Raw genomic sequence first — 17,350 nt, 5'->3', positions numbered from 1 at the left:
ACCTTGGTCCTCCAAGGGCTATCCCAGAGCACACAGCGAAACCAGCTCGGGAATTTTTTTTTTTTAAAAATGGCTGCTTGAAGCGAGGAATATTTTACATGAATAAAGCTATCAACACAACTTTTTATATGTTTATAATGACTCGGTTTGATCTGAAATGTGCTACATGAACTATGCAGACATAAGCCACAATGTAACATACATGGCAGGAAAGGATACTGACATACATAATTGACACCATGGGATGGAGCATGTGATGGCAACAAGTAGAAGACAGAAGGATGTGTATAGTGCATTGTGAAATTTGTCCTAGTCTTGATAGAAACCAACCAAAACTAGTAGGTCTTAACTGAAGCTTTCAAACGGTAGTTTTAGGTTACAATTAGCGCGTATGCCACCACTTCATTGATTTATATGGTAGCTTGCTAGGACTAGCCTGACTCCATGCATGTGTACAGATAACTTTATTATCCACGAATTACGTTTGATATCTGTGAATGACAGCACTTGCTTCGGAGACATCGATCCGTGCTTTACATGTACCGTCCACAAAACAATTACGACAGTCTAGTTTTGTGCTCTATACAGTCGTATATATATTTGCAACCATAATTGAAACTTTTTTTAAATCGCTAGTTTCATAGCTCATACAGTCACGCATGTCTACAGATAACTTATCCGCGAACTCCGTTTGATATCTGTGAATGACAGCACTTGTTTGAAGACATCGACCTGTGCTTTACATGTACCATCCTGTATTATCCAGCGACGCCAAGTGACGTACCCGAAACCGAGTGGCGTCTCATTTCATAGGGGAAAGTTTTCAGCCCTTGGCCCTTACACTTGCAAGTGCTAGGGTTAAGACAAAGACAAAGACAAAGCAAAAGGGGCAAGGGGAATAATCGAGATTCGGCCTAAAGCTTTATTCAAGGCATCGGCACCAGGGAAAGTTACAAGCACCACAAGAGTCAAGCAACAAATCCAAAGCAAATCCAAAGCTCTGGGGCATAGCCCCTTCTTATTACAAACTCAACTCATGTCACACATACACTTGCATTATTTCAGTGAAAGACACATGGCTAACAGACATGACCAAACTAGTTTTGGTTGGTTTCTATTAGGGATGCAAATTATCGATTAATTCATTAATCATTAGTTGATAATCTTATCGATCGACTTTCGATTAATTGATAAGCGGCGTTTTTCACCTGAGTTTCAGTGTTTCAATAGGGCCTTTACAAATATCAGCTAAATAGTTGAGTTATTATATTACATTACATTCTGATAATTCTATTCTATTCTATTCTATTCTATTATCCATTCCTCAAGTAATTATGCATTAGGAAAAGAAAGCAGAAAAGTTTTTTTATGGTATAACAAAATACATTCTTTAATTTAAAACAAAGAAATAAATGATGGACTGGCTCAGTTCTTGCATTTGAAACAGACATAAAAAAAAAAGAATAGAAGAAATTAAATAGAGCGCCAAACAGAATATTATTGAGCCTATAGATTATGAAGAAACTGCATCTAGGCTATTACAAGCTAACTAGCCAACACAACTCTCTGAAGTTTAACTCGCGCTCACGGTAGTGAGGGATAGAGTAGTTACATTCTTAATGGCAAGCCATCAGGCAAAGGTAAGCTAGCCCGCTAACTAGCTAGGTATATAATATCATTAAGCCTGAGTGAGCTAGTCCGCTATCAAGCTAAATAGCCAACTCAACTCTTACTTACTTACTCTCATGAGCCAAACTCGCGGGCACACGTTAGCACGGGAGTAGACAGAGATATTCATATTCATAGCAAGGTGAGCTAGCCCGCTAACGAGCTAGGTAGCTAACTCTATGAAGTCTCAGTGAGCTAGCCCGCTAACGAACTAATAGCTAACCTCGCGGCAGTAAGTGAGAGAAGGTATAATACAGTGTAGCTGTGATTTTAGGTTGATCAGGTGAACTGGTGGTGCCATGCAGGACAGCAGCATGCACGGTGTTCAAATGATAACTGAGCGAGCTAGTGGAACTATTGTATTTCAATACCGCATTAAACAGAGAACATTTGACTTCTTTGCCTGAATTAACAATGTTGAAGTGGTCCCACACCGCACTTCTTTTCGCTCGCTTCATTTTGTTTTCAACCGGTCTCTCGCGCTAGCGCCCTCTAGCGATTAATCGTGATTAATACATTTTGATCGAGCAACCTCTTAATCGACAATTAATCTAAAGTCGATTAATCATTTGCATCCCTAGTTTCTATCAAGACTAGGACAAATTGATAACTCTAAAGGGTTTCACAATGCACTATATACATCCTTCTGTCTTCTACTTGTTGCCATCACATGCTCAGTCCCATGGTGTCAATTATGTATGTCAGCATCCTTTCCTGCCATGTACGTTACATTGTGGCTTATGTCTGCCTGAAGGAGGTCCACAGGGTCCTGTTAATATGTTATTCTGGTCCACGTTAGGAAAAGGAATTTTTTAATGACCATAATGCATATTTCATTCATAGTCAACTCCTCAGGGACAGAAAGGACGGCATATTGTTCAAACCTACAGACAGTAAACAGACAACTTATCTCCATCAAGCTCTTTAAGGTGAACAAAAATCAACCTACAGCCACGTCTCCAGTCAAGCCTCTGAAGCAGTGCAGAGTAATAGTCTACCTTTGGGTGAAAGCCTATTATGAAGTCTCAAATGGTTACTGGTTTGGATAAAGTCAATCAGATGTCATACGTCATAAAAAGACTAGATACAAGCAGATATAATACCTCACCTAAATAACTCTAGGAAAGAAAAAGCAATGGTTAATTAGTCTTTTAGGTCAAACAATAAGATAAATGCATTCAGAAGTGTTACTGTATAAATATGATATATTTTTAGGATTCAAAGCCAGCCTGTCTTCATACAAAAGGAAACACTGTTTGTCAAGGGCTCTGAGGGTCATGCACTACTGCGCTGTTTGATCGTGCATATCACCCCGCTCTCCGGCCGCAGTGAGCCCGTTTCTAGGATGCCAAAAGACTGCCCTGGCACCAGGGTGAAGTCAAACCTCTGCAGCAGTTTAGCCAGTCCAACCTTTGCCTCCATCTGCAAACAAACATGGCATTTATTGACAATACGCCCATTGAAAACGCTGATCATTATCTCATTACGAAATGGGTGGTTTCTCAGGAGGACAGGAAAACTTTTAGGGGTCAAGGTACACATGTGGAAGTGGTCAGTAATGTAGCATACTAAAATAGCCTACAGGTCTAGTCAAAACACAATTTTAGTGACTTTAGATGTGTGTGTTTTACCTGAGAGAAGTTTTGCCCAAGACAGGACCGTGGGCCCAAGGCAAAGGGATAGTAGCAGAAATAAGGCCTTGATGTATAAAGCACAAAAAGATTTGTTGCATTTTAAAGTTGGGCTATTGGGCATTGTGTGGATTTTCATTATATACAATATCATAAACAAACTCAATCTAAGGAGCCCAAATTGATGTCTTACTTAGGAGCATTCAAATGAAATCTCTCTGGATCAAATGTCAGTGGATCTTTGAAGAATTTGTCCATCCTTTGACTCACATATGAACTGAGCTACAAAAAGATGATAAAAATGTTACAACACATCTATCCATTCAAAACATCCATTCTGTACTGCCACAGTACTGAGATGACTTCAATATGTAAATCAGGATCGTGCCAAGGTATGACCAACACAGACCTCTCATATAGAATTAATCAGGATGGTGTTCAGTTAAATCATTATGGCACAACCAACTCTGACTTTCATTGAGACCTTCACTGAGACTTTAAGTAAGACAATCACCCAGATTGCAGATTGACGCTTTAACAAACAGGGCCCTGTTTGGGCAAAGGGTCTGAAGGATCCATGTCTGATCAGGATTGGACAAGGTTTCAGGATGTCATAATATAAGAACTTGTAACTCAACCTGAATGCCACATCCACCAGGGACCTTGATGCCATTGATGACCGTTTCCTCTGCCAGCCAGCGAGAGGTACCAGGAGCAGTTGGGTATAACCGTAGAGTCTCTTTCAGCACCTGCACATCATCATTTAAAGACATTTTTTTCAAAATGTAGACATCTTAAAACAACAGTTATAAAAGATGGGAAGACTCTGGTCAGTATTCTCCTTTGGCTGATTTTTAGAACAGTGATATAGGAAAGTGTAAATGACCTGGGTTAGGTAGGTCAGATTTCCTAAATCCTCATAGCTGATCTCCTGTTTCACCCCAAGGACCTCATCCACCTCCTCCTTTAGCCTGGGTTAATAGGCAAAAGCATTAGTCTTTTAAACTCTCATTATTACTCTTATTATAACTATACAGCATATATATATATATATATACTGTATATATATATATATATAGAGAGAGAGAGAGAGAGAGAGAGAGAGAGAGAGAGAGACACACACACACACACACACACACACACACAGTATGTTGGGGTCAGGTATATTATCACTTATAACTCTTCATACCTCAGTAGTATCTCAGGATGTCTTCCCAGTTCCATAATGGCAAATGAAATCTGATTAGCAGTTGTTTCTTGACCTTAATTCATACAATGATAAGGTGATCAATGCAGAACAACAATATCAGTTATTGGATTGTTCAACTGGATTTATTTTTTAGGGTAATTAGATAGCAACCTGCTATGAAAAATGTGACAAAGTTGTCAAGCATGGTTTCCTCGTCATTGTCATCTTTGTTTTCCTCTGTGAACATAAAGCAACGTGAAGATAAGTTGTTGCATAGACAGCCCTTAAAGCAACACAATATGATTTTTATATTCCTCACACTCAGAATAAAAAAATACGCAGATCAGAGTTATTTGGCCCCGTGAAGTGAGAAAGCTTGCACAGTATTTTCAGTGGCAGGACCTGTTAATAAGGCCAGACATATTTATTGGACTCTGGGTCACAAGATTAAATATCAAACCTAAGGATGCAAGTAAACTAAGACAAGTGATTATCCCGGCAAGTGTTAAACTTTAACTCTAAAAAGGAAAAGTCGGTTGACAAACTACACATAGGTTACCTACCTGAAACCTTTGGTGAACAAAGTGGCACAAAAAAATTCAAAATATACAAGTAGAGGAGACTAACCCTTCTAAATGGTGTATGCAACATACTGAACACAGTGTCTGAATCCTGTATTTATGGATATACATACATATACATACATACATATACATACATATATTAATGTGTGTGTGTGTGTGTGTGAGTGTACACAAATTCAAATTACCTGCACTTTTGAGAATCTGTGTAAGAATGTCCATAGGCACATCCTCACCATTCTGAACAGCTTTCTTCCTCTCCTTTATCCAGGCGGCTCCTGTTTCACGAAGGAACTGGGCAGCTGCCTTTATTTCCTGCACCATCTTTTTGTTCTTCCTCAAATACTGAATAAAAGTATGAGGTCAACACTCATCTATCTCAGCTGGTCACGCTCTGATCCAATACACTGGGTCTGTAACCCCCCCCCCCCCCGTTTGTTTTCTTCCCTACTGCGAAGAGCATTGTGTAACCTCTGTGTATGAAATGTGCTGTAGGCCTACAAATAAAGTTTGATTTTATTTGATTTTATTTGAATTGGCACCAATATTGGCATCATTAACTGGATCTTTTACTGTCCAGACTGTGTTCCACACTGGATACTGTTACATTGTCACTGTCATGAAGTTGTAACAACGCAATCTTATAAATCTTCAACATGAATGTAATGTGCAGTGGAATAGGGTCAGACCTCTGTGTTAGCTGATCCCATTAGCTATCAGGTTATCAGTATCAGTCTCAGGAGATAAGACGTCAGGAAATATCACTAGCTTGATTTCTCCAGTACTGCTGTGACACCTTACCTCAAAGAATGGATCTCGTATGTGGAGGATCATGCCCTTCAGACATAACTCTATGGCGCGGGGGAAAGGGGAGTCAGCGATGTTCAGTAAATCTAAATCAACGCCAAACGCCACCTACATGGAATATCACAAACACTTCATGACAATCAACATAGCATAGCATAGCACAGAAAAGCATAGCATAGCATAACACTGTAACGTATATGAAACATGTCTCTTTTTAAGAACATTACTACAAATCTGTGGGAAAGGACCCTTATCTATTTTATGTAGTTCTGAAGGTTGGTTAAGTAAGATGCAGTAAACTTGCTGTATACTAAACACATAGTTTTGGAGGACATTCTGTGCCTAGTCTTTGGGTAAATTTGCTCTGCTATTTTAAACTCCTTGACATTGAAACATTTGCCATAGGATGTTATTAAGAGTATAACAATTCATGAATTCAATAATAAACAGTTGGCCACTAACTTGTTCACATAGGGCTCAAAGAGGCAGTGACCTTTGCAATCACATCTAGGGTGAAGGTGGTGACCAGCTTGTGCATGTGAACCGGTGTCTGGTTATCAGCATACTCATCCAGTTTGGTCATCAGGTTCTCTGCTCTCTCATTGAAGGTAGTCATCAGACCCCGTAAGTATCTGTATATTAATGCATCACAGACTTGAAACAGCTCAACACACCCTTCAAGGATACTTTATAGAAAGTACAGTGATTCTACAACTCATCTGAAAAAAGCTGATAGACTGTTAGGATTACACATACTATTTGTAAAGCATACCTGTACTATAAATTGCTGTAGATACAGTAGTTGTTTAAATTAGTAAGTGATTAAAATTGTTTTACTCACACACTACTAAATGCAGGATCCATGATTCTGCGCTGCTTGTACCAGAAATCATGGTCCATGGCAGTCACCAAGCCATTTCCAAGGAATCTGAAGGGTAACAGTCAAGATTGTTTCCTAGAGCAGTGAAAAGGGTCCTATGAGGCTAAAAAAACAACTCTAAAAGTCTTCTTCCATGCAGATTATAGCTTTTGTTCATCAAGCAAAAGATAAGTTTGAACAAGATTCAAGCAAAAACATCGGACTGACTGTTAGTTATGCATATACATGAGAAAAGACAATCCAAATGAATTGCATGACATCATTGCACTTGTTTACACCACACTGTTCAAGTGAATCGAATGCTACTGCAGTTAGCCTTAAAATCGAGTTATGTGTGTTCGATTTTGCTTTGCATTTGTAAGAGGTCGTTTACATGGAGCCTAGTTTGTCAATCTGAGAGATCGTTTACATGGAGCCTAGTTTGTCAATCTGATACGGATAGCTAACACAGATAGCCCTATCATACATATCGAACACTCTCTATCCGCACCTTGTTTCCGCAACGATCGCAGTCCGGGGTAGAAAGTGAGTAGATTTGAATCGGTACGGGGGCTGGTGTTCGTCTGCACGGTTTCACGCAACCTGATGACGTCACTGCCCCACGTGATCAATTTGTGATCTCCAACCACTATTTATATCCCTTGTTCTCCCTCAAAATCTCACTCGTGGTAGGCCTCGTATTCACTCTCATTAACCCAGCCTACTGATTTTTAATTAGCCTCCTATCTTGATCTAATTCTTCTTATTCAGACGTAACATAACTTTCATGACCACAAATATAAATTGGCCAGCGATTTAATTGCTTTTTTATTCATAAATGTATGTAAAATGGCCGAAGCAAAGGCTCATGGGAAATGGGATGACAGACATGTCATGTTGTACTGTTCCAAACTCTTTATTATCAATAGAAAATATAATTCATTTTCGCATATCCTTTAGTCTGACCACTGATTTTATTAACCACCATAATGTAATGTTGCTAATTGGAGCTTGAATGTCTTGTGTAATGTGTTTATCCGTTTGCTGCTTCCTTTACCTCGTGCTTTTGAGTCTCTTCTTCTAGGTTTTTCACGTTTTTTCAGTTGTGTAAATAAAGCGCTAAAGCGCCACCCACAGGCGTGGGGTATGTACTACAGTCGGTTCACCACAATCTGCTGCCTCTGTGTTTACGCAAATCTCTCGTTGCCAGCCTCCGTATTTACGAAATTAAAAGATTCGATTGGTGTGAAAAGTAAATCCGATTCGGAGGCCCTAGACTTCGTGTGCATAGCACCTGATACGGATAGCTAATACAGATAGCCCTATCATACATACGAACACTCTCTATCCGCACCTTGTTTCCGCAACGATCGCAGTTCGGGGTAGAAAGTGAGTAGATTTGAATCGGTACGGGGGCTGGTGTTCGTCTGCACGGTTTCACGCAACCTGATGACGTCACTGCCCCACGTGATCTTTTCGCCATCTCCAACCAATATATATATAACTTGTTCTCCCTCAAAATCTCACTCGTGGTGGGCCTCGAATTCACTAACATTAACCCAGTCTTCTGATTTTTGATTAGCCCCCTATCTTGATCTAATTCTTCTTATTCAGACGTAACATAACTTTCATGACCACAAATATAAATTGGCCAGCGATTTAATTTGCTTTTTTATTCATAAATGTATGTAAAATGCTCGGAGCAATGCATCATGGGAAATGGGATGACAGACATGTCATGTTACTGTTCCAAACTCTTTATTATCAATAGAAAAAAGAATTCATTTTCGCATATCCTTTAGTCTGACCACTGATATTAACTATCATAATGTAATGTTGTTAATTGGAGCTTGAATGTCTTGTGTAATGTGTTTATCCTCGTGCTGTGAAGTACCTTCTTCTAGGTTTTTCACGTTTTTTCAGTTGTGTAAATAAAGCGCTAAAGCGCCACCCACAGGCGTGAGGTATGTACTACAGTCGGTTCACCACAATCTGCTGCCTCCGTGTTTACGCAAATCTCTCGTTGCCAGCCTCCGTATTTACGAAATTAAAAGATTCGATTGGTGTGAAAAGTAAATCCGATTCGGAGGCCCTAGACTTCGTGTGCATAGCACCTAAGATTCAGCCAGAGGGACAAACCCAATTCCTCTCCAACACTAAAATAGCCTCAATTGGTACCTATGTGAAGTTGGCCCCCCGTCTCATTCAAAATATTAAAATAACACTGCTGTTCGTTTGTGCTAGGTTTGTGCTGGTTTGTGCTGGTTTGTGCCGTAAACATTATCGTTTGTGCTGGTAAGGATTTTGAGTAATTCAAAATTGCATTTTCTGGCATGTGACGTCACCCAGCCCCCTGTTCACGCCCTAATCTCATCAAAATAGTCCCAATCGTTAGTGCTACGTTTGTGCTGGTTTGTGCCGTCAAAAGAAATTGTTTTGCTATTATGGTTTCATAGATATTCAATACGTTGGTCAAGCATAGAAACGCAGAGGTAGTGCAAATAATCGCAGTCTGCCCTTTCTGCAGGCCTTCTCTCTACACAGTTGAATAACAATGAAATATCTTCCTAGGTTATGAGTCAGGATATATTGAACCAGTCAGAGGTTTAAAATAAGACCCTGATTGCGCTCTGTAAAATCAGTATCATGCGTGAACATGGTTAATCGAAGAGATGGTGATGGATTGAATGTGAGCAAGCAGGGAACTGAAAACAATGAGCTGTGTATAGTCTGTATGGCAAATGTGAGTGGGAGTTGAGTTCTATGTCTCTAACAATGTCAAGGTAGTTTAAGTGCTCATACTCCAGAGGCTCTGGTAGAAAGTTAACTGTGTGATTTTGTGATCAACCATGTACTGACGACAACGAAAAAGAGCACTAAACTCGTAACTGAAGCATGATTGGATTTGGCCTTTCTATTGTCCGTCAATAAGTCATATGCTAAATGTGCATTCCTTGTTGCTGGCGAAAGGTTGTTGATATTTAGGCTCAACAGCCAATCAAAATACACCCCTCACTTCCATGCTCCTGAAGCAATGTGCTGATTGGATGGAGTAGTGTATGGCCCGGTCTGAGCCTCTTTGTTTGTTTCCCATACAGAGCCAGGACTGTGTACAAATACCTGAGTAGACATATGGCCAGCTAGAGGAATGAGAGAGGATTCCGCTGAGTTTGATGAAAAGTGTAATGGATTATAATCATTGTGCCTCTACATGGATGTAAATGACGGAGTGAGGAGACTTTTCAAGACATTACCTGGTACCAAATAAGCTGAACAGGCGCTTGTACACAAAAGGGTCTTTGGAATACTTTGGTGACATTAAGAACTCCTGTGTGCATAGAGTATAAAAGTTATGGTGTTTACTGGAGAGATATTTGCTATGAGGAAGTATTTTTAAATTTAATTTTAGAAATGAAAATGTGTTACCTTGGTTGCCTCAGGACAAGTAACAATGAGAAATACAGAATGCAGGCTGTTCACTCTACAAACAGGACCATACTTCTCAGCCCTACAACATTAAGATATTAAAACATGGGATCAGGTTTAAGCTATATTCACAGATTGTTCATGCTTAAACTATCCAAATTGTGCTATGAAATAAATGTAGTTTAAGACCATGACAACTGTTCTGTCCAACTAATCCCCATCTGGGTGTACTACAACTGCTTTCGTGTATGATGCTTAACCTGTGTTAAAGTAGGATATGTAACCTTTTTGCAGAAAACATATTACAGTAACAGTTACAAATTCGCAGACTTCTTAACCTGCAGTAACAGTGGAGAGACTTAGCCCCACAGGTGTAGGCCTACTCGTTGCACGTCAACTTTGTTCCTATGCCTTACATCAGAGCGAATCGTTTGACATATTAGGTAAGCCTGCAGTTAACATATTAACTGAAGGGAGAAACTGGGCTTGAACCCACTTGAACATACTAAATGCATAGTTTTACGCAAGGTTGCGCTCACCATTCAAGAAATCTTTGGTTGATATTGCCGCCAGGTGTTTTAGTGTCTGCCAAAAGAGTTGGCATATGTCCAAGTAGGAAGCTGTAGATCAGCAAGGAACAAAAGTACGAACACAAGAACCATCAAAAAAAGTCTGTGGTCCCGATGTCTTTCACGTTAATAATAACACAATTAGGTATTCGTAACATTTAGATAAATTGCTGTTTTTCCCCGCAAAAAAAGGACGCGTCACTTACTTGTTTATTGGCGGTCCTGGAATATGACCGAACTTTCGATGAATATGTTTAATGTAAAGTAAGTAGCAAACAAATGCTATAATTGCCACCGTAATCAGTATTAATACTAGATACCCAGCCCATCCTGTAATAATCTGAATAAATGCCATTTTCTGTCGGTGTTCTTCTGAGCTGTCAAGTCTGAGCGAGAACGCATTACAGACAAACACTCACCCTGGTATCAGTTGCATAACAGCATAAGTGAGCCTGGGACAGCAATCTACTTCAAAGATCATTGATTACTCCAAAGAAAGTTTGTCCCGAGTTCCCCTGAAGCTTGGAGCCACCCAATACAAACTAGTAAAGAGGGAAATTGATTCAAGTTGGATTTTTTTTTAGATAAAATCGTTACCACTGGGGCTAAAATGACAGTTTGCAAATAGATCGACAGTATGAACATAATTTGAATTGACATTAAATATTTTGTACAAGAGGTAGCCTATGTGTGCTATTAGGCTTATTTCTAATATGATATTTTTGTCTTTTTTTCTATTTGATTTGTTTGCAGAAATTGAGATTGGCCGTCCATGAGACAATATTAATTTGGTATTTGACGATAATAAATGTGTTTGTGAGATCTAAATAATGTTAAACAATAGGGGGCAGTCTTGGTCCTGGACAGTATTGCAAAAAATGCACAGCACAAAGACTATAGACGCTTCTTGGATGGATGTAGTTCCCAGAATTATGTCTGCTCTATGTTAAGAGTAATTATGTTTTTAATGTTCGAATTTATAATGTATTCGAGTTCCTTTTTGTGTCGGTGTTTTTTTTTTATGCCCAAGTGTAGTGTTTTAGCGTCTTGTCCACCACTGCCCTAAGTATCATGTTTGCGTAAAATACCTCCACCCGTTTGCTGTATCATTTAGCTGAGTTTTATATGGTGGTTATATGGTTTTATGGGTGATACTGTACGTCGAGACGACTAAGGATAAGGATAGTTATCGTGTTGCTCATAATTAAAATATGGATTGTAGCGACCCCTTTGGTATCGACCACGTTGTAATGTCTTTAGGCTGGAGAAAGTCTTTCCTTGGTGGGAAAATGCACCTTGATAATTTAGGTGACAACTGAGTCACAATGTTTTTTTTTTTTTTTTAACTAGAATAAATACATTTTAAAAAAAACTTTTGCACGCCTGTTAAGAGTTTGAATGCCACCTAATAACTATATAAAATACACATCCAAAACCTACCAAAATATCTTTCTGAAATCAAATCACATCTTAGATAAAGTTTTCTCAAATGACAAACTGTTCTACATGAGTGCAAAAACAAAATGTATTATTGATAACGGTATAAAATAAGGGTCCAGGGAAAAGATGGTCTCCAAAGACCCCCCAACCCCATCAACAGACCACTGACTGGCCATAACCCACACGCAATATATGTTCCATTTGTACAAGGCAATGCACAAACAACACATGTTCCATTTGCTCATGGCAAAAACAGCTCTCCTCTCCCACACACTATTTAAGCACAGACCTTTGCGTGAGGCCTTCTAGGCCTTAGGCTGGGGTCATCTTAACCCCCCCCCCCCCCCCCCCCCCCGATAGCTAGCCTGCTCCCCATCGCTTCTCTCATGTGTATTTGTCTCGCAAAACAAAGCAATCATATTCTGGGAATGTGGCTGGGCTTGGAGTCCCCGGCCGAGGTCATTTGCTGTTTGATGTTGTTTTTCCTGGCTCCCTGCCCTGCAGTAGCACTGGTGCCTCTGCTATCATGTTTCCTGCTTTGAAATGGCTTTTGTTATGATTGCATCTCAGAGAATGACGGAAAAAAATTAAAGACTCCTGTTGACATAGCCACAAAAAAAAACCTATTACCCTTACCTATAAACTCTGGGGTATAAGAATGGCTTAATGAATATACATTTCACATCCTTAAACACTAAATAGTTGGTGCAAATGATATATTGTGATGTATTAATCTTCCATGTCAAAGGTTTTACATATAAATGGAATGTGGAATGGAATGTAGTAATCTTTCTGATGAAGATCTGTTAGCATTTAGTGTCCCTTTATAGTATGCATTAACATTCCATGTGCATGCCATGCAGTGACCAATCAACAGTTTAATCATTGTGACATACGTATATTGGGATGAACTGCACCAAGACATGGCACCACACGCGCATGAGGAAGAGAGAGAGAGACAGAGAGAGAGAGAGAGAGAGGGTGAACGAAAAAGAAAGGGAGTCAGAAGGAGAGAGAGAAAGAGAAAAAGTCTCCCAAATCATCCGTTTAGTATCCGAGCCAGTTAGATAGCATTGGATCTGTTCTCCCAAGATGGCTCCATTAGTGAGCAATGTCCACTCTGCTGCGCTGGTCTACACGTGTGGTCGTCTTTCATCTGTCCACGGCAGGGGACCTCTGGCTCAGGGGGTGACTTAGTAGGGGTTCCCAACCTTTTTGACTCCGAGGCCCAACTTTTCGTATTTGTAACAGGTCAGGGCCCAACTTATTTTAGCAAATCTATATTCCATTAGGCTAATTTAATCTATAATCTATTAATTCTAATAAAATAAGCGATTGTTTTGTGTCACAAAAAGCAACATCAGCACCTGCCACAGGTGGAAGCCTAGAAGCAGTAGTTTGAGTTGGTAGCTCCCCACAGAAAAGCATGTCCACTCCAATGATAACGCACAAAAACAGCACTAATGCAACTTTACTGACGTCCGTCGAATCCTATAAACTTAGAAGTAATCACTTCAGACAGCGTGTATTTTAGACACTGTTGTTTAATGGTATTTTTTCTCGCCATCAAGCAAGGAATATATGCGAAACACACTCAATGGTAAATCGCAGTGGTGGTCCGTCGAGGCCAGCAAGGCCTTCTCTGCTGGCCTAAACATCATCAGAAAATAAATTTAATAAAACAAATTTAATTTTAATAATAAATAATTATTCCCCATAGTCCATTCTCTTCATTACATAGCTTCCACCGTTGTTAATTTATGTTAGAGCTTTCATCCAATCATATTTCAGCTATCATGTGTTGCCAGGCTCCGAGAAATCTTCCCCGAGGCCTTCAGAATTAACAGTGAGGGCGCCTGTAGTGTTGCCATGCTCCAAGCAATCTTCCCTGAGGCCTTCAGAATTAACAGTGAAGGTGCCTGTACATCTGATTGGTTATCACAACTGGCTGTTTCAGTTCTTTTAAGTTGAATGAACTGAAACAGACAGTTGTGATAACCAATCAGATTTCGAGTTGGCGACATTGGGGCCAGCTAGCAGGCATTGCGTTAAACGTGACACGTACACGTCCTTTGATTGGACACGAGGCAGACTGAAGCAGTGCCTCAGGAAGTGCTCATTTTAGTTGGCGAATGGTGGTGGTGAATAAGCGAAAACGTAAATTTCAGTTTATTTTCAACCCACAATGGCTGAAGAAGGAGGAGATATCGATCTGGTCGCTAATATAATAGAAACGCCATTTTCAAGACTAACTTTCCCAAAAAAATTGGATATCGTGAGGATAGGTCGTCCAGCCCCCACGCTAGCTAGCCTGTCCCAGCCGGGAAAAGGGTTTGTCCGCCACTCAAATTACCAACTACGAGCGGTATACCTGGCTGACAGCTTCAGAGAAAAACTGGATATCATGAGGATCGGGTCAGTTTACTGAAACTGCTTTGCAGGTGGGACAATGCGATGTTAAGTGGACAAACTTGTTAAACCTCACATAGGCTACTTTCGGTGGACTTAATAAAACTAATCCCTGAAAATCGCCTTTGATTTTGAAGTTGTGACCGTATCCAAGCGATAATATAACTGAGAGTTTACTACTCTTGATTTATTGTTAATACGGGTGTATTGATTTTAAATGCTCCGGAAAATATTAATAAAGTCTGTTGTACTCGACTATGTTAAGGTGATGCAATGCTCACTTATACTGCCTTTCTGTATAGATATATGGTTCGAGAGCCATGGCGTCATAATGATGGTATTAAGAGGTGGATTCACTCTTTTAACTCGTCGTGTAGGACATCGCTGAAGGCCTAGTCGTGAAATGCACAGACCGCCACTGGTAAATCGTAAGAATTATCCCCTGAAGCAATTCGAAACACCTCAGTCTGCCCACCGTCTTCAACTATGTTGAAGGGCCGACAGTCACCCAACTGCAACCCAAACTGTTACAGAGTTGGTAACCTTTTCACGGACTGGTCTAGTTATTTACCTAGAAACGTCGTGGAGTGTGGGTTGGCGACCATCTAACCAGGGGTTGCTTTCTGTCGGGTTCTTTGCATTAAGGTGATAGCTCAAAGACGAGTTGCTTCTGTGATAGCTAAACTCAGCTTGACAAATGCTACATACAACTTTAGATCTGTCGATTGTTCAGTCATTTTGCTAGCCTGACGATGTCATGCTCATAATTCTACTGCTCCATTGGGCTGTGATAACTCTGATCATTTCTCCCCAACGAAGCAGTGCCAGACCGAACTTCCAGACCTCAAATGTTGTGGGCGGGGCTAAATTCGTTCTGGTATCCAGGCTATAATTTTGCCTCTTAAACAGAAACTTTCCGCCAAACAATCCCTCAGCTCTCTCCATCTTTCACTACCGTCTCGGTGGCTCCTATCTAACTGACTGCAGGCGGTTTCATGTCAGTGGTCAACGCATACCGGAATTAAACAAGGTTGCGTTAACTGCATTAAAGTATATATGTATCACATTAATCTCGGCCACAATAATCTCATAGATTTACGCGTGAACTTTGACGTCCCTCATTAATATTGTTCTCAATTTAAAATAAGTTCTTTGGAGAAAATTCGTGGGGGGGATCTGAAACATTTTCGCAGCCCAATGGATAGTGCTGCACCGCGGCCCATGGGTTGGGAAACCCTGGCATAGTGGGTGGCACAGTAGGGTGGTGACTGAGAAGGGGTCTGGGGGAAGGCTTAGCGGTTGCAGACACACAAACACACATGCGCACCCACAGTAGAAATCTCATATTTCTGTCAGCTTGGACGAGAAAGCAGTCGTAACCACCAGGAGCTGGCAGAGGGCCTGGCCAGACCTCATCACCAACACTACCACCACCACTTCCACTGCCACTGCATCACCAACAGACAGCTCTTCAGTAAAGGTGCATACGGCAATTCTACAACAATACACAGTCAAATTCTACAACCATACACAGTCAAATTCGGTGGATTTTTCCTCAACGCTCACAAATCAGTGTACTCAGTCCTGGCTCTGTAAGTGTCTCGGACCGAGCCATCTACCACACCAGTTAATCAACGATGTTGCGTCATGCTGACAGCACCTGCTCATTACAGGTGTGGCTAGCTGTATCTGTAACGAATAAGAATGACGGGAGTTTCCCGTTCCAGTTTTCCAACACTCTCTCAAACAACCATCAAAGGGGATAAAGTGCATCCCAAACACTGAGCAACCAGCAGGAACCGATGGACCACTGAGATACACAGATGTGCCAGCAGTACGTCATCTTACTACAGCAGGGACCAAACATCAGATTTAAACAGCGTTTGAGCCTGGTCTGGTGATTGCCCTGGAGTTAAGAACTTCTTCAAACATGCTTATTTATTTCTTAACTGCATCTGTATAGTATTTGCTGATAGATCTGTGGAAACATATGTGGTTCTTTTTTGATGTTTGTGAGATAAAAATAGCAGGCTTTCAATTTCCTGTGTTCCCATAACATATAGTTTGTTTTGTGTGCTATCCTTTATCCTTGTGTGCTTTCCTCAAACATGCCCTTCCTCCTCTGTCTTCACATGTGCAGCTATTTATCTGTTTTTCTTCAGCCCAGATGTGGTCAACATCTGTCTGGCATTATTTCAAAGAATGCTCATCTGCAGTCAGCATCTGTCTCCTCTCGGCCAATTCCATGCATTCATGAACCAGTGACACTGCCTCGAGAAACATTCACACGCATGAAGCTGCCACCGCAAGCAACTAACCCCACTGGGTTTACTGAAGCTTTTAGCCTGTGCAAAGTGTTTGCAGCCAAGAATATTAGCAATAGCATCAATAACAGCAACGACAACTAGCTGCCAAAATGTCTTACGACAACTAGCTGCCAGTAAATTTGCAACTGATATTCAATGAGAGAAAGGCCATGCTTTAGTGTGCTCTTTACGATGAAAGAGCAGGAGTATCTTCAGGAGTATTGAGGATTACCTTCTGTGGATTCACATTACCATGCCCTTTGACCGCCTAATCCCTGCCATTTAATCCAAGTCTAAGACTCCTCTGACTCTTATGATTAGCTGCAGGGGGGATTGCTATCTGTGCCCCTGATGCCAGGAGCCTATGGACACGGTCCACTGAACGTATAAGCACTGAGCAACGACTATGTTACAGAATAGGTGAAACATTTTCATACACCTAAAAATAAAGTTGGATGTACTTGT

General features: G+C 40.6%; 1 protein-coding gene across 1 annotated transcript; it reads right to left on the bottom strand.

Moving 5' to 3' along the window:
- Positions 1–2,943: 2,943 nt before the first annotated feature.
- Positions 2,944–10,765, bottom strand: LOC308382870 (cholesterol 24-hydroxylase-like; the record flags this gene model as incomplete). Its single annotated transcript, XM_080860391.1, has 14 exons — positions 2,944–3,090; positions 3,300–3,366; positions 3,493–3,581; positions 3,938–4,048; positions 4,186–4,270; positions 4,489–4,561; positions 4,660–4,725; positions 5,258–5,414; positions 5,871–5,984; positions 6,370–6,508; positions 6,718–6,804; positions 9,990–10,063; positions 10,162–10,243; positions 10,701–10,765. 14 exons carry the CDS (start codon positions 10,763–10,765, stop codon positions 2,944–2,946), a joined length of 1,356 nt encoding a protein of 451 aa, XP_080716517.1.
- Positions 10,766–17,350: the final 6,585 nt, after the last annotated feature.

This window comes from Sprattus sprattus, assembly GCF_963457725.1.
Source record: "Sprattus sprattus genome assembly, chromosome: 2".
Taxonomy (NCBI): Eukaryota; Metazoa; Chordata; class Actinopteri; order Clupeiformes; family Clupeidae; genus Sprattus; species Sprattus sprattus.
This window is presented reverse-complemented; position numbering and strand designations above follow the sequence as displayed.